The sequence below is a fragment of the Triticum urartu genome, chromosome 7A (assembly GCF_056163025.1).
Source record: "Triticum urartu cultivar PI428250 chromosome 7A, HENAU_Tu73, whole genome shotgun sequence".
In the NCBI taxonomy this organism is placed as follows: Eukaryota; Viridiplantae; Streptophyta; class Magnoliopsida; order Poales; family Poaceae; genus Triticum; species Triticum urartu.
Window position 1 is genome coordinate 613,467,684 of NC_141879.1, and position 17,811 is coordinate 613,485,494.

The 17,811-nt window shown below is 43.7% G+C and overlaps 2 protein-coding genes across 2 annotated transcripts; one reads left to right on the plus strand and one right to left on the minus strand.

Annotated features, from left to right (window-relative positions):
* Nucleotides 1–680: 680 nt before the first annotated feature.
* LOC125522243 (AIG2-like protein D) lies at nt 681–4,100 on the plus strand. Its single transcript, XM_087534809.1, has 5 exons — nt 681–965; nt 1,744–1,816; nt 2,376–2,468; nt 2,590–2,673; nt 3,750–4,100. The coding sequence occupies exons 1-5, from the start codon at nt 814–816 to the stop codon at nt 3,903–3,905; spliced, it is 558 nt and encodes a 185-aa protein (XP_087390935.1). The 5' UTR covers nt 681–813; the 3' UTR covers nt 3,906–4,100.
* Nucleotides 4,101–4,465: 365 nt separating this feature from the next.
* Nucleotides 4,466–13,413, minus strand: LOC125522242 (auxin response factor 19). The gene is made up of 14 exons (XM_048687326.2): nt 12,735–13,413; nt 12,018–12,136; nt 10,415–10,513; nt 10,275–10,331; nt 10,016–10,171; nt 9,839–9,923; nt 9,526–9,616; nt 9,222–9,386; nt 8,997–9,119; nt 8,704–8,779; nt 8,489–8,618; nt 6,048–7,987; nt 5,268–5,458; nt 4,466–5,008 (listed from the first exon to the last, which is right to left on the minus strand). Exons 1-14 carry the CDS (start codon nt 12,826–12,828, stop codon nt 4,807–4,809), a joined length of 3,528 nt encoding a protein of 1,175 aa, XP_048543283.1. The 5' UTR covers nt 12,829–13,413; the 3' UTR covers nt 4,466–4,806.
* Nucleotides 13,414–17,811: the final 4,398 nt, after the last annotated feature.

A 17,811-nucleotide genomic window follows, 5' to 3' on the forward strand; every position in this document is an offset into this window, starting at 1 on the left:
AACCCAATTGTCTCGCCATCGACGACTAAAGACCCAAAACTTAATCCTAACCCTACCACCGCCAAACTAAAAACAACAAAACCGTTGCCCCCTCTCGTCCCCGAAGTAGCAGGCGGAGGGAGAGGGGCCCGCAGGCACGAGGGACAAGGTAGATTGGGACTACCGCATTCTCTCCTAGGGTATCGCGGGTGCAGAAAGATGGCTTGTAGAATAACGAAATTCTCTGGAAAAAAATACTTTGCATAGATTCAAAGAGAGAAGGCACGGGAATAGAAGAAAAAAAAGACTACGAGGCAGTGGCGAAGCTAGCAGGGGGGGCTTCGACAGGCTCGAGCCCCCCCTCCAAAAATTGGGAAAGAAAAATTACTAGTATTCGTATCAAATTTTGACCTTATTTGGACTAGCGAATTAAAAGTTTTTTACTTTTTCTACACACAATTAACTTTGAGCCCCCTCTTCATTTTCTTCCAAGATTCGCCACTGCTACGAGGCCACTCATTTTGCTAGGTAGAAAACATGATCCCTATCATCTGATCAGAAACTTTCACACACAAAAATTGCATGGGTTATTTTCTACACACACACACACACACACCAAGAAAAATCTTTGAAAATTATTCCATCCAGAGCAGCCGTATTATTTTTTGGAAGATGATGTATTTATAGAGCGCGCTCGGGGTGCCTGCTCACGCTCGGTCGCGCGCCACAGCCTGAGCTCGGGCGTACGTATCCCTCTGGGCCACGCCAAGTGTCAGCAACAAGCACCGAACCCCACTCCTCCCCCCGCTCCTCTCCTCTCCTGCTCCCGAGACCATGGCGGCGACGCCTCCTGCCACCGCCGCCGCCGCCGCCCCCGCGGGCGGGGCGCACAGCGTGTTCGTGTACGGGAGCCTCATGGCGGACGAGGTGGTCAGCGCCATCCTCAAGCGCATCCCGGTCTCCTCCCCGGCGCTCCTCGCCAACCAGTACGCACGCACGCTAGCCCCTTTCCCTCTCCCATCCTTGGTGGCTCCGCTCAATTATTCCTCTCTCGCCTCCGCTCTCACTTCTCGTGTTACCTTTGTTCACGGAACAGAGGTGCTCGGAGTTGGTGGCGAGGAGATCATGCTTTTGATTAGCCGGTAGACCAACCACCAGTCTCGTTCATCGGTTGCAATTGCAAACTTGAGGGATTGATCGAATGATCGCAATCCATTGGATATCCAATATGCGGCATAAACAACGAATTAATTCGTATGTAGATAGGAGCTTTAGGGACTGTATGTGCCTAAATACACAAGAACAGTGGAAACTAATAAATGAATCTCTGTAGCTCTTCAATTTGGTAACTAACTTGTCTTAGAGATTAATGGATTTCTAATCAGTAGTGAATTCAACTCTTAACGGGACATCCGTAACAGATTTCCTTCGCAAAATTTGCGCATCATTTGTAAGTGAGAACTTCAGGATTTCAACTTAAGCCTAACTTCTTTATTGAAAAAAAAAAAGCATAAGCCTAACCTGGCCGTGTTATGGCAGCACCGTTTTCCATTCTAGGTTTTGGAATCGACGGGGTTTCTTGTGCTCGTACTGGTAACAAACTGCCTTGAGCAATTAACATGCACAAAGATGATCTGCTGTTCTTCCTGTTGTAATTTGACTCTTGAACTAGAGCTCTTTTTTACGCTACTCTAGTTCTCCATCCATATTGATTTACTTCCAAGTTGCAAGTTAAGGTTTGACATCGGATGCAATTCATTGCAGCCATAGGTTTAACGTCAAGGATCGTATTTATCCAGCAATCCTACCTGTTGAAAGCAAGAAAGTTGCTGGAAAGGTTTGTTAACTGTTTTACAGAGCTCAGCTATTTATCGTTTTTTCCCTTTTTGTCATTATTCTGTATTTACAGATTTGTTAATACGCCTATAATTTTCTCAGCTGCGTGTACCCTGTTCCCTTAGTTCCACCGCTGTCATCAGAGCATATAGTTGCTCTCTGCTTTTACATGCCTGTGGTTTCTCAGGCTTTTCACCCCAGAATATCAAAGTGCTGGAGTTGTAGTTACATAGTTACAATTTAATGTTGTTAAGTCAATAATTTGGGGGGGGGGGGGGGGGGGGGGGGAGCAGAACAAGCTTCTCATTCTTAGAAGTTGCTTTGGTCAGACAGTTGGTCAAGCCTAATTCTGCGTGATCCAGCATTTACTCTTGTTACTAAATTTAGAAACACACGCAATTTTAAAACCATGAAATTGTTGTAGTAACTGCCTCTGTTTCTGTGAAGTCAATTTCTCACTTGGCTTGGAGTATAGTTTTTTCTCTTTTTGCAATGAGGCCAATCATTTAGCTTTGAGTCCCGGTTACACCCTTTCTCTACTTATGCTTACTGCTCTGCAGGTTATCATGGGTATTTCTGACGCGGAACTCATTGTCTTGGATGCATTTGAGGATTTTGAGTATGTAAGGAGAAGAGTTCAGATATCACTAACCGTAAGTTTATTTTCAACTCAAGTGACCCATTGTTCATGGTCTTGCTTTTATCAGAAACTGTTTGAAGCTGGGTAACTTGTCGTTTTAGATGATGTTGCTCAAAGAAAGTTTGGCCTTACAGGATACTTCAGAGACAATGCATGCTGACACTTATGTATGGAGTGATGCAGAGGATCCAGATCTGTATGGTGAATGGGATTTCGAGGTGAGGGTGTCTAATTTTTCATTGTGGTCTATTGATGCATCTGATTTCACTTCTTTCAGTCCCACACTTGATTTTTGGAATGAACACATTTATTGTTATTATAAATGTTGATAGATTTCACCGAAGTTATGAGTTCCGACAGAAGACGACAACAACAACAACAACAACAAAGCCTTTAGTCCCAAACAAGTTGGGGTAGGCTAGAGGTGAAACCCATAAGAACTTGCAACCAACTCATGGTTCTGGCACATGGATAGCAAGCTTCCACGCACCCCTATCCATAGCTAGCTCTTTGGTGATACTCCAATCCTTCAGGTCTCTCTTAACGGACTCCTCCCATGTCAAATTCGGTATACCCCGCCCTCTCTTGACATTCTCCGCACACTTTAGCCGCCCGCTATGCACTGGAGCTTCTGGAGGCCTGCGCTGAATATGCCCAAAACCATCTCAAACGATGTTGGACAAGCTTCTCTTCAATTGGTGCTACCCCAACTCTATCTCGTATATCATCATTCCGGACTCGATCCTTCCTCGTGTGGCCACACATCCATCTCAACATACGCATCTCCGCCACACCTAACTGTTGAACATGTCGCCTTTTAGTCGGCCAACACTCAGCGCCATACAACATTGCGGGTCGAACCACCATCCTGTAGAACTTGTCTTTTAGCTTTTATGGCACTCTCTTGTCACAAAGAATGCCAGAAGCTTGGCGCCACTTCATCCATCCGGCTTTGATTCGATGGTTCACATCTTTATCAATACCCCCATCCTCCTGCAGCTTTGACCCCAAATACCGATAGAAGAATCTGCTAATGACCACATTGAAGCACACTATTTATGATGAGCTCATGTAGGACATTTTGCTGCTGAAAGAAATGTTAACGCCATTTATGTTGGTATTCAGCAGAGAGGGCTGACGCCCCCTTCGCAACTACCACCCCCTTCTGCCCATTTGAGAACAAAATGTTTCTGTGATTGTAGCCTATTGATGCATTTACTCTGTGATAAACTGCTCAGTGCCACTATTTGTGGGGTTGTTTTCTTTTGCGTACTAACCATGTGTTTGTCTATAGGAGTGGAAGAGGGTTCACATGAAGGATTTCCTAACGATGACACTCGGATTCATGGACGGACTCGAACGGCCCGAACCGAAGACCCGGGTCGAGACCTATCAGTCTTTCATGCACGAGCACGAACAACCTGAATCAGGAACCCAGGTCAAGAGCTGAGTTAGGATCCGATTCATCAGTGTGCTGTAATAGCGTTATCCGAAACAGTTTATATCCTCAGATTTGTGAATAAGATCTTTATAGGATCATTCTCACTGAAACAAATTCGAATACAATCTCTTCTGTGAGACCCCTGATGATGCAAGTAGTGATGTGTATCATAATAAAAGCTTTTCTGCTAGAATTGAGATGAAATATGTGCTGTTAATGCATGATTTTACAAGCAAAACGAAACCATCTTATATTCTGCGATTGGTTGGTGCTCTGCTCACTGCTGACCAACTACCATTAACATCCCTATCATCATTGAACCAAAGTTTGAGATTGTGCCCTATATATGCCACAGAAAAGAACATCAGCAATTTTCTGGCATTGAAATTGGCCCAAAAATTCCCATTTTTCATGCAAGTGGTTAACCTGACATATTTCTTACAGAAATGTCGAAAAGGATCGGCCATCAATGTTTTCACTCAATGCAAATGCTGTTTCAAATTCTGTTAGGTTGGGTTTTCTGCACCGCGTTCAGAAGGCATCAGACATTAAAGTGATGACTTGCAGGGTAAAAAAATAATAGCTTGGGATTCATGCAAATCTTTAGAATTTCCTCACAACAGAGGAAGCATCAGGTTACTACCACAGAACTTGCCTTTCCAATAATACAACATATTCCCCCTAACCCTCTCCAACTCTAGGTAAGCTTCATTTACCCATGCCTACTTCCTTTCTTGTAACAACTACACATATAAACAGAACACTACTGATCCAATGAGCCGCTTGCGCTCCCGGATGTAAGCTGACAGAATCTACAACATCCTGGCGCTGCACAGCCTTCTCCGGTCATTCCAGCGGTTGATGTCTACTTAGACCGATACCGTTGGTGTGTATAGACTGGTAAATTAGGTCATTCGAACTGGTCATATGAACCGGTGGAAGGGTTGCCGGAGTTCTGGTCACAGCGAGCCCTCCAGGCATTGCCCCCGCCCTCCGAGCTGCTGCACGCCTGGTTGGGGACAACGCTGCTCCCCAGATCGCCGTCCAAGCTCATCTGCTGCACTTCCTGAGGCGAAAGGATCCTGATGCACTTCACGCAGTTCACAAACTCCCTGTACAACCAACATAACACCAACAGTTATTAGGGCAAAAATATGTGCAAGCGTCCACAATTAACACAAGCTCAGTCTTGTGTACGCTTTTCTTGCGATTCATCGTTCTAGTAGGCCAGATTTCACACTGTCACTACCAATTGTTATCTAGTATTTTACAACATTGACTACTATATTATTTTGGAGGCATTTAAATATATGACATTCTTGAGTCAAAAATAGTCCACCCAAGCATAAACGGGAAGACAGATGAACTTACTCCCAAGGATCATCGCCAAGAAGCAGGATATCATCCTCGTGATCTCTGTAGACAAGTTTCCAGCCAATCCTCTGTCGTTCCTCAAGTTGCCCCTCTATGCTAAACATTCGAGCCAGCGCATGCTTTAGTTCCTCATATCCAGCGTATTGACTAATGTCAATAGACCGGCCCACAGCTCCACGTTTATAGACCTACAGAGACCGTTAGGTTAGGCAAAGATGCAACAGGAAAGGCACTCATGAATATTAGAAAGAAACCAATGCTTGAGTGTAGAATTAGCTACCCTGATCAAGTTACAGCAACAGCTAGTCAGCTACTGCTATTAATAAGAAAAGGCACACATATGCATGCTAAAACTTCATTTTGCTTCTACTAGAATCCCAACCCGCATCTCATGAATCATGCGTACACAAATCAAATGTGAACACGGTCATTTTCCACACATGACAGTAGTCACATTTTACAACTTGGTAAAGAGAACCAAACTTTCTAGTCTTCTGATCTTCATCACAGGCAGAACACAATTTACATCGGACTAATTATGTAATTCATGTTCCTCATATGATTATTTTTGTAACATTTAAGAACTTAGTGAAGGGAGATTGATCATTTGGTTTATAGTTCACTATCTCATGATTTTCATCTTCCAACTATGTTACCATGGTAATCAAAATAGGCCTCCTGTTTATTTCATAGGACAACCATACTGAAAATTAAAAGATAATAATGCACTGAAAGTAGCATTCAAGCTTCAGCTGAAAGAAAAGGGAAAGTACTAACCTTCGTAAACGTCCTCATCCTCTTTACTGGAGGAGCAGGTGGCCAAGAACTTTTGTTCAAGAAGGCACCATCGTTGATTCCAGAGTCAATTGAATTAAACGCCATGTCTGACGCACCAAATGACTGTGAAACCATGGAGGATGATATCTCTTGCTGGGCATCCTTTGGTATTCTATAGTTGTTATCAATGTCTGTCGAGATATGATTTTCATACTTGACAGCATCAATCCCATTCGTCAGGAAGTCATCAGTTACCATAGGGAAGCCCACATGCCCATCATTGCTAATACCAAACAATGCATTATTGCTTGGAATTTCAGCAGGAATTTCGGTATCTGGAGGTGCATCTTTGAACAGCTGCTGCTGACTAAAGTTGGTCATGGGGAAATTTGGATGTAGGAGTCCATCAGCCTGGGAAAGCCAAACTGAAGTTGCTGAAGAAGCTGTTTCTAGATAGTCTGTCGGGGCTGCGTTGTTTGCAAAATTTTGGGGACCAGCTCCTCCATTCGGTAATTTTGAAGGCATCATATTTTGCTTTACATTGGAATTCAACTTTGGCAATTCCTTTGTCATTCTTTGAGCTCCGGTGACAGCATCAAGGGAGCTTGGAACTGACATAGGAGCAGTTGAGTGAGGTGCCTTCTCCGTGTTGATCATGCTGGAGTACTGGTCCCTACCAGGGACTGGTTGTAGAAGATGATTACCATTAGCAGTGGAAGGGGATGTTGAGCAAGAAGGGATTTCTTCCGTAACTACAGAATGTGTAGCACCAGGCATCCTCAAAGGGCTTCCATTTGCTGAACTGAATTTATGTGATGTGGTCGTAGGAATGGCAGCTTCTAAGGTGTCTGCAGGCAGAGCTTGCTTCTGTGGAAGCTTCTGGTGTGTAGTATCTGGCTGCATGGGTGGTGGCAGTGATGCTGCCTGTGATGGGATTTTTGTGCTTTGTTGAGGCATCATCTGTTGTTGGGAAAGTGAATGGGAGCTTGACAGCTGCTGCTGCATATCCATAAGTAACTTTTGCTGTTCTTGGATCAGAGGTAATTGCGCAAGGGTAACTCCAGGTTGGGACAGCAATGACTGCTGCTGCTGCTGTAGCTTTTGCAGGAGTTGAAGCTGAAGCTGCTGATCCGATAATTGCAGCTGCTGATTTGACAGATTTGGTAGCTGTGCAGGCATCTTACCGAGTTGCTGCTGTTGCTGTTGTTGTAACTGATGTTGATGTTGTTGTAATTGTTGTTGCTGAAGTAAAAGCTGCTGCTGCTGTAGAAATTTTTGCTGCTGCTGCTGTTGATGTTGTTGTTCTTGTTGTTGATGTTGATGTTGCTGATGATGATGTTGCTGCTGCTGATGGGACAGGAGCGGCTGGCTGGCGGCTGGCAACTGATTTTGAGATATATGTGGCTGCTGCTGCTGCTGCTGCTGCTGCTGTTGCATCTGACTCTGTATAAGGACCTGAGCTTGGGCAAGACTGGTTTGAGCTTGGCTCAAAGGAAGGGTATAGTTCATGGACTGTTGTTGCCTCTGGAAGTTGCTAGTATCTTGAGTTTGTTCTTCTGGTTTGATGCTCGCGCCATTCTGGTTCAATGGAAGGGCTGCCTTGGACAACTCATTGTTCGGCTGCATTTGCTGAGGAAGTTTGGGTGTATTAAACTGCATGTTATTCTGTTGCAGAAGCTGGTTCTGCAAGCACAACTGCCTCGACAGATCACCGGAACCAATATTTTGCATACTGGGGTTGGTTATTGACCGCAGGTACTCGGACTGCATGGCTGTATTTGCAAACGAGGAGCTCTGCTGCATATTCATGTTCATCCACTGAACCAAGCTCAGACCAGGCATTATGGTATTTTGCGTCTGAGGGTCCTTTATGCATATCTCTTCACCCAGCCAAGGCATAGCCCTCTTTAAGAGATTCTCCATTTCTGAGGACTCATCATCTGTAAGTACATAATTGGAATCAATTTATAAGCATGCATAAGACCAGTTCAATAGAACACTTAGATGAGAAGATTATCCAGAACCATTTCTGGCTCCAATAAAATAATTTTCATGGTATGGATGCCTGATCCATGTATGAAAACAAGAATGGTAATCTGATAGATTGTCTAAAGCTCAAACATCATTGTTTTCCCGAGGATCACAAACTCCTAGCTACTCATCTCTCTAAGGATTAAAGGGACAGGGTAATGATGTTCTTTGCAAAAAGGTAAGTACTAGCTTCGAATTAGGGCATCTAGACGAACGTATCAGAGATATACATGCATATACAATATAACACTACATGCCACACACACACCACCTCTGGTGCAGGCCTACTTTCCCAATTGTACAGATAAAATGTAACATGATTTAACTATTGACATCCAGGATCAACAACTCTGTCAAATGGTAATTCAGAAGATACAAAATAAGTGGCGTTGAGGTAATCCCAAGTCTACCTAGTTGTCTGGGACGCTTTGCACCAAAAAACGGAGGCGGACATATGAAAAATGGAGCAGCGACTGGTTCAATCTCCCAGATTGAAACTCTGTTCCGTCTTTCACCTGCTGCAGATTCATCCCAACCAACCTGTTTAACGAAAAGTTCTTGGATCAGCAGCAGAAAGGGGTGGGTGACGCAAAACAATGCTACCCGATCTAACTACTAAACCAACCTGTAAATTGCGCCACTGAGAATTTTTCCATCTTACAGGATCTAAATCATTTATGCCAGTTATTGTGCCCATGTACCTGCAACATGCTAACATATGTCAGGTACTAAAAGGTTGAACAACTGGAAGGACCGCTCGCAGTCTACCCATCAAGTAAAAGCATCAACAAACCACTAAGCTAATCATAAAATATAGTATATGGCAAGATCTACATGAGTCTTTCTTCAAAAAAGAACATACAAAAAAATATGTAGCCAATAACTTGAAACAGAAAATTAAAATGAGCAATAAAATACCTTCTCGTTCCTAATTCCTCAGTTTCAAACATCATGCGGAAGCGCATACCTAACGATAATTGATTACCATAGACAGCCTTCTGATACTTAGCGAACGGGATAACAAATTCAGTAGGGCTGGCCCTGAAAATATACAGTTTGGATGTCATGGTTTGAAATACCATTGTGATTCACCAACACTGAGCTAATCAGCACTCAATACGGGGTGAAAGTCACAGAACTGACCTGGGGTTATAAAAGATGGTAAATGGGCTATTGTTGGCAGCAGCATGGGCTGCTGCAGCAAGAATCCCTATATGCATGCTGTCACTTGAAAGGACAGATGATGATATGTTAGTCGGTTGTCGGTTAGCACGCCTGATTCCTAGTAGAAGTTGCTGCCTTTCGTCCCTACAAACGTGTTGAAAAAAGGAACAAGGGACAGTCGCCGTCAGTTTTACCACGAGTAATTATTAATAACTGAACTAGTACTCCAACACACTCCATTAGTTCAAACTTCAAAGATATATTATCAGAAGACGTGTTGTACCTAACGAAAATGACAGAGTCTCCAGCAAATAACCTCTTGCCACTCACAAAGAGACTCCAGCCAGTCGTAAGGAGATGTCTTTTTGGCTGACCTGTTTACAATATAAAACAATTATGACTAAATACACCTGTAATACACAAAGAGACTCCAGCCAGTTGTATGGATACATGTAAACATACAGAAATTTCATATCAACGGTATTTAGAAATGAACAATGTTCAATATTGAGTAACAACAAAATTAGATGTTTAGATATATGCAATAGAGATCCTTTTGCAGCAGGAAAGATGTCCACGATGCTGAAAATTCTTACCCCTATATATGTGACGGAATGTCCACACGTTATCATGCAAATCCCTAGCTTGTATCTCTTGAGCGGGTGGTTGCATTGAGAAGTCCTAGAAGAACACAAAGCAACAACAAGTTAATTAGAAGGGCGAAGGATAAGTAAGGCAAAGCAAATGAATTTGGTCGCCAACTCTTTACATACAAGAGGTGGAAATATCTTCTCTGCAGCTCGGCGAGGCACAGAGAAGCCTCCGTGCGTACTTGTATCACTAGCAGTCAGTGTCTTACAGAAGAACTCATTCTGTGGCCTTGCTTGCTTGAGAGCTAGCTCAGATAGCTGCAGCGCCTCCTTTCCATACTGATCATAGTCCAAACCGAACAAAATACAAATAACCCTGTTAGCATACACCTGAACGGAAGGGAAGTTCTGAGAAGAAACAACAATGGGCTCGGGTACTTACTGAAGTAACTGGCTGAAGAGTCATTTGTGCATAAACTTCATCTGTTTCTAGGTCAGCCTGAAAACAAATAGAAATCATTTTAGTATACATGATTACAAGCAGAAAGGAAAAAAACAAATAGGCATGCGGCAGTGGATTACATGTAAAGTGATATTGTGCAGCAGGCAGATCAACTTGGATGGAAGGTTTGGGTAGTTTGGAACATGGGCATCAACATCCTTCTGCATAGAAGCTGCAACCTGCCAAATGGAACATGCTTAAGTCCCAGATCAAAGCAACTTAAACATAACCATAAATTCAATGGAGGACATACTAGTAGGACCAGAAACTGAAACCGACAACAACCCACAGGAAGAAGAATAGCTTCACATCACACCCTGAATATCACTGCCATAAATTGCAAGTTTTTTTTTCATTTTATCTTCGAACCGTAAACTTCCAATGGGACGAAACAAGATGAAACCACAGAGGGAATCAAAGTTCTGTTAAGCCATGCTCCACTTCTGAATCCAAAATATACCGCCTAACTATTATTTTTCTTTCTGCAACCTCAGTACTATCATGTAATAATGGGTTTAAAAAATTGTAAGGCTCAAGTTGAGATTTCTATTATATATGTGTATATATATATATATACAAAACTAAAAAAAAATCAGCAAGTAGAGCCAAGTGCTACGAGGCCATTTCCAATCATGCCGAAAACAGTTCCCCTTCCCCCTCATCGAGCCGAAAGGGGAACCAATCGGCAGTACAGAATTAGGCACCTCCCTCCCGGCACTATCTTCCACACGTAAGGAATCCTTTCCTAATCCAAGCATTCCATCACCCCAATCCTCCAGACTTGCTCAGAACAAGCTCACCCCAATGCCAAATGCAAGAAAGGTGCAGCAGAACATGCTACTAAATGCTCCCAGCAGCAGCACCACCCAATCAATGCAAGAATTCGAAGGGTACTCGGTTGCTTCATCCACCAGACAAGCAGAGCAAGAGAATGGTGCAACACACCAGAAGCCCATAAAAGAGGGGGGCCGGTAGGCCCCAATCCTCCCCAACCACTTTGGCCACAAGCTTAAAATCGGTAGCAAACAGAGCAAACCATAGTGCAGGTAGCAACCAACCGACTAACTGATAATAATACACATCACATATGCATGTATAAGTGAAGAAAAAGTTAGATATCAAGAGGAGGGCAGTAATGGTATAACTGTTGAACCAGCAAAAAGAAATCATCAATGGGTGAATCAAGGGATTTTTAGGGAACAGAATATAGGTGCTTTGAGAAAGTCGTCCAAGAATCATTCCTGGAAATAGTGATCTTATGGGGGAGAAAATGGCAAGTGACTCTCTACACTCAAACAGCAAAACATCACATCATATATCAAATCAGAACAAGGATAACCATGACTCACACCGCCACCACTCGACGAAATGGAGCACCGCACATCGAATCACCAGAGATAACTCTCGAGCAACAAGTTCAGGATGACAGAAACGAACCTTAGGCACTTAGGAGCTCAGACGGCGCCAATTAAAAATTTATAAAATGAGAACCTAATTTTGCTACTATTGAGAAGACTCAAATCAAGCAATTAAATACTTCATCTCGATCGGCAGCAAGAAGACGATCGAAGGGTCAATCAAGAGGGAGGAATCCAGCCAAAGAGCTAACAGACAGACAGACATCACTAGACAGAATAATCTGGAGAAAGCATATGGCGAGACGGAAGGGAAACGGGCATTTACCTGCTCGCTGTGGCCCTGTGGGAAGTAGACGACGAGGCTGCCTGCCGGCGGGAGCTGCACCAGCGGGCCGGCGCAGGCGTGCCACAGGTCCGAGTTGATCGCCGGCGCCTTCTTCTCCCCTGCACAACAACACCGGCGACCATCATGTCAGACTGACAGTAAACTGACGAAAAGACTTCGCCACCAATTTCTTGTTGACACGGAGAACCAGATGCATCTATGGTAAAAAAGAGAGAGAGAGAACCAATTGCGTCCGGCTCCCGTCGCCGCCATTGCTACTTGCTTCAAAGGGGCATTTCTTGGTTGTCACTTGTGTTTGCAGCTAACAACACCCTTACAGCAAAGTCGTTACAGGAACGACACCGCACATGGCTCTCCGGCGCCGGCGAGCAGCCAGCCGCCAAGGTCCAGCAACTTGTTTTTCTAAATTAACCCGCCGACAATCCGGAAAACACGTAGCGAAACCCCATGTGCGGGCTCGCGCAGGAAAAGATCGCGTCACCTTTGGGACCTGGAAGAGCCAAGAAAGAGGAGGCCGCCGGAGAAAAGGGAGGAGGCTTTCCGAGCCCCCTGACGCAATAACGCAAAAGGGGAAGGAGCAGACAGCAAAAAAAAAAGCACGGGACGACGCCGCCGTTGGTCTCCGAGGCTGAGCCGCCATGCCATTGGATGGAAGAGAGGATGCAGGGGTGGGAGGGAAGGGTTCGGTAGTAGTACCTTCGCATCCGGCGCCCGGCACCGCCACGGTCACCGCCGACCCGGCTGCCGAGCTCGCCGCCGCCGGCTGCTGCTGCCGCTCCATCTTCATCATCTTCCGCCCGGAGTCCCGGACGCGCGGCGACCAACCAAGCGAACGAGCCGACCGGATCAAGTGCTCTCCGCCGGCGAGAGCTGCTGGCTCAGAGACCCCCACGCATGGCCGCGCGGCGAGACCGGAGGAAAGGCGGGCGGGCAGGCAGGCAGGCCGGCCGTCCCAGGCCCGTGCGCGCGCGCGTGTCCCCTCCGACAGGCGGCAGACAAGGCGGGGGCGGGGGAGGAGAGGGACTGGGGTGGGGGGCGGCGCCGAGACCGAAGACCTGTCTCCCGGCTAGGCTGCTAGGCGGCTCTATGTGTCGACTGTCGAGAGAGGAGGGTCGCCTCGCTGTGCTGCGTGCTCTCTCTCTCTACTCTCTCTCTCTCTCTCTCTTCTGATCTTGCTTGCTTTGGTGCCTCTGCAGGGGTAGGGGCAGAGGAGAGGAGGTCTGGTCTGCGCCGCGCCTGGGCGTTGCTTGCTTGCTCGCTCGCTTTGCTTGTGCTTGTGCTGCCTCGGCTGCGCTGCAGGCGCCTGCCTCGGGCCACTAAAAGTTTTTCTTATTGTCCGTGTGGTGGCGTGGGCTTGGCGTCGGATGAGAGAGAGAGAGGGGGACGGGGAGAGGAGTACGGTCGTGGTCAGCTCCGCTCGGCTGCGTCTCTCTCTCTCCTCCACCACCCCACCCTCTCTCCCGATGGTTTTTCACTGTCCTCCAGTTTTGTTTTCTTCTTGGCTCCCCCTCTTCACTCCGCGGGCCCCGCGCTGCCGTTTCTGTTTCTTTATCTTCTCTTGCTTTTGGCAGGGAATAGCACTACGATGGGTTTGTTTGATTTGGAATGCAATGAAACAAATACTTTCTTCACTAAGACATCTAGATACATCTTTTTTTTATCCATTTTAATGATAAGTATTTTCAGACTAATAGAGTACTATTTATACTTCATTAAAAAAATACTCCCTCCATCCCATAATATAAGATGTTTTTTAATACTAGTGTAGTATCAAAAGGTATCTTATATTATGAGACGGGGGAGTGGTATAAAAGACCGCAAATTTTACAGTAAAGTGTAGTGCAGAGGAATTCCTAGCAAAAATAAATTCTTAAGGATGTTTGTTTCCTAAAAGTTCCGTTGCAATGGTGACTGCCAACGAATCCTTAGAAAAATATCCTTCACAAAAAGGAATCTTAAGGACTCTCTCCAATTCACAAAAACAAGAAAAAACATAGTGTTGCAATGCCTTGTCCATTTAAATCATATAGGATTTCGGTTTGCTTGATTGCCTTAAAATACAAAGATTTTTTTGTCGAGGAAGTTTGAGTGGCCCCTCAGAACTTCTTTGATTCAAAGGAATTCCATAGGATTTTTTCGAGGATTTGGATCCTTATAAATGTTTTCATTGTTGGTTGTTTGATTGTAGGATTAAATCATATAAGACTTTTTCGTATGAAATCATTTGTCCTACATTTCATAGAAAAATCTAGCATCCACTCCAACCTCTTTTTACAATTTCTTTGTTTTTCCTATGTCATCAAACACTCTTTACAAATCCCGTGGGATTCAAGTGGTCATGCCACGCCAATCATGTATTTTCCTTGTTCCTGCATTTTGAAATTCCTGCGAAATGAGGCCCTAAACTTCCTATGGAATGTAGTGCAAAGGAGTCCTTAGGAAAAAAAGAAACTAAAAGATCTAATCATGTGAATAGAACAACCAACATAGAAAAAATCATAAGGGTCCCCTCTAAAATTCCCGTGAAGATCCTTTGAATCAAAAGGCATTTTGAGAAAAGGAGTTCTTTGCAAGGACCCCCACCCCCTTCCCTTAACAATTCCTTTGCACTATGTTTTAAAAGAAAATTACATTGATTCAAACGTTCAAAGAATAACTCTATGTGTTATCCTACTTTGTGATTTAACAAATTTCAGTACAATATTTTTTTACGGGATTCATGTGAGCATGAAATTACAATTATGTGTCTTTCTATTCTTGTGCTTTTTGTATCACGTGCATCCAATAGGCTATTTGTTATCTCCATGGACTCATAAAAACTTAACATTCCAACAGCTCTACAAATGTGCATGATAATACAATTATATGTTTTTCTATTCATGTGTTTTTATAACGTAAATCCAATAGGTTTTTTGTTTTCTCACTGAACTAATATAAACTTAACAGTCCTACATTTATACGAAGGCGCATGATAGTACTCCCTCCATTTTTATATACAAGGTCACTATCAAAACAACAATTTGCAGATATACAAGGCCAGCACTAATCGATGCAATATTAATGGTGTTTGCCTCATACTACTACAAAGGAGGACATTAACTATCCTTTGCATGCGGGAGTGGGAGCATTGGTTTGATATGCATGAAAGAGAGTAATACACTAATTTACACGGCAAACAAGGAGACAAGCTAGCTTGCAACATTGACTTATAAGATATTAACTTTTGCCTTGGTACCTGTAATATGGGTTTGTGGCCTTGTATACAAAAATGGGGGGAGTACTATTTTTTAATCACTGTGAGTGTGATATTTTTTTTATCAAGCTTAACATTTCTACATCCCTGTAGTATTGTAGAGAGATCATACACTAGGTTGTATTTTTCTTCGCAATGGTAGCTTACAAAAGTTTCCCTTTATGAACTTTTTTATAAGGAATGAGTGGACATTTTCGTGGATGTGAATTGTGAATGTAACAAGTTTTTTTCAAAAACATGTGTCTAAAGGCATGTTAGTGTGTATTTCGATAAATACTCATTTCTCACACCTTATCATCTTCCTCGCGGGAAGTTGTTCTCATCTTCTTCTAGTGTGTGTGCGTGTGTCTTCCTCCTTAGACGTAATTTTCTATACAATTGTCACTTCTCTAGTTCTTTATCCATGTAGATGCCCCGTTCCTCGATGATGGTCTACCTTCCAACGATCTTTCAGACTCACTTATGTTTTTCGGCACACCAGAGATAATGTGTTATTGCTTCGCTTCCACCATTGCCATAGGGTTCTTTGTCCAGCTCTTCTAAGCCCAATGTGCACACAGTAACTCAATCCCCAACCATAAGCCATAACAATGAAGCTCTAATGACACATATCCCATATATAGTACCCTTAACTCTAACACTGAATCTTCAACATGGATTCTGACATTGTCTTTACGATGAAACTATGCCTTCTCATCAACCTCCTTCTGCACATTCGCATTCAACATCAATATTGGAGTAGTATTAAGGAGGAGCAAGAAGAAAACACATGTAGAGAAGGAGGGTCGAAGAAGATGCCATACATGTTGTTCGACTCTCCTCATTGGACTACACTTGCGATTCGTAACGCGGAAGGTAATACTTTTCATATATGTGTCTGTGTTGTACTGACAATTGTTTAAGGAGTTGACTAGCACGCAACACCACTCTATAGGCTTAGGCCGTGACACTGGGTTGGTTGGAGGTGTGTTGTGATACCATTAGGAATCATTTAAACTTTGGAAATAAAATTGTTTTAATGCTCAAAGGACCAACTGAGTTCATAATATATATGCCATAGTGCTTAGAAAACTAACTATCATGCTAGAGCTAGACACAACTACTATGGTGAAGAGAGGTGAAAACAAACTACTATGATGAAGATGATTCATCTGGCCGTTGGTTGAAAAAGATGTCAATTGATGCTAAAATCATCGTATCTGACCGTAGCTTTGAAGCCCACATCAATGCAAGAAAAGGGATTTGTGGAATGCAAGGGCGGGGGCACAAACCCCATTTTTCTTTTGGCTTTTGATTTTCAATCTTTTACATCTTTTGAACCAGAAGTCTAACCTAAGTTTCTTTTGCGCATTCTTGTTTCTTGTAAAGAGGACTTTCAAATAAAATTCCATTTTGAAGACGTTTTGAAGAGTTTCTTAAACTCCGTTAAGTTTCAACTCCAGAAACTTGGTGCGAGGAAAAGAGAAAATCGCAAGTTTAAAAACTAAAACATGGTGCGAGCGAAAGAAAAAATCGCAAGATTCAAAAACTGATGATGTGAAAACCCTCATGCATAATCCAAGGACTTTGCAGGTCGCGGGGCAATCGGGCGGCTGGCACGGTTGGACAGGTGTGTGCTCCTATAAATTTCTGATCAATGCAAAATAGGATTGTCAATTAAACAACTGTCCGAGCCATAAAACATTTTTAATTTTTTAAGTCGATTTGTAAAGTCTTGATGTTTTCATTCCAAGTAGTCCTTTCATTCCAAAATACTTCAAATACTGTCTGCATTTAATTGAGCAACGGCTAGAAACACATCGCGCCTGAGCGAACGTTAACTCTTTGTATACTTCTAGATGGTGTAGTTGCCGTTCGACCACAAACCCTCTGAAGTTGACTTTTGCACTGTGTATACAGGATGAGATCCCTTTCATCTCGCCACGCCAAACAAAAACAAAATCCCTTTGATGTCACGGCTGACACATGGCACCAAAGGGATGGTAACACGTGCCACAGTTAGCAGGAGTACCTTTCAATCCTCTCCAGCTGCAATCTGTAAACTGGACTTTACTTGCCCTCATCAACTTTCTACTACTAGCCTACTGGTAGTACTAATGGGTGTTGCCTATTTTTTCTCTTCTTTTTTGAGGCGTAGTGTTGCCTAATTAATCCCTGAACTTGTGTCGGCGTTACAAAAAGGCCCACGCAGTTAGCTTTAAACGGATAATAACCTTGTGCCAGTAGAATAATCGCCGCCGCTAGCTTTGACCATCACGCCCGCCGGCCGCCGGGAGCTTTCGCCGGTTAGGTGGACGGGGCCTGGACCTGGACCTCATGGAGTTAACACGACGAAACGGCTGTGCTACTACTACGCAAACTGCCAACTTGGTTAAAACGCCATGCGTCAAAGTAACTAAACTTTTTTTCCCCTGAAACTGTAAAAAAAAAATCGTCGCGTGGCACTACAGGGTATTATAGGCCACTCTCGTATGCCATTTCGCAACAACAAAAAAGCAGGAGCCATGCAAAATAATAAAT

Excerpts from the sequence above, each read along its gene's own strand:
- LOC125522243 (XM_087534809.1), top strand. The coding sequence starts at position 814 with ATGGCGGCGACGCCTCCTGCCACCGCCGCCGCCGCCGCCCCCGCGGGC. Across the intron at positions 966-1,743 it reads CCGGCGCTCCTCGCCAACCA|CCATAGGTTTAACGTCAAGG; the intron begins GTACGCACGCAC and ends AATTCATTGCAG. Across the intron at positions 2,469-2,589 it reads GAGTTCAGATATCACTAACC|GATACTTCAGAGACAATGCA; the intron begins GTAAGTTTATTT and ends TTGGCCTTACAG.
- LOC125522242 (XM_048687326.2), bottom strand. The coding sequence starts at position 12,828 with ATGATGAAGATGGAGCGGCAGCAGCAGCCGGCGGCGGCGAGCTCGGCA. Across the intron at positions 10,172-10,274 it reads CTCTTCAGCCAGTTACTTCA|TATGGAAAGGAGGCGCTGCA; the intron begins GTAAGTACCCGA and ends GACTATGATCAG. Across the intron at positions 9,617-9,838 it reads ATTCCGTCACATATATAGGG|GTCAGCCAAAAAGACATCTC; the intron begins GTAAGAATTTTC and ends TATTGTAAACAG.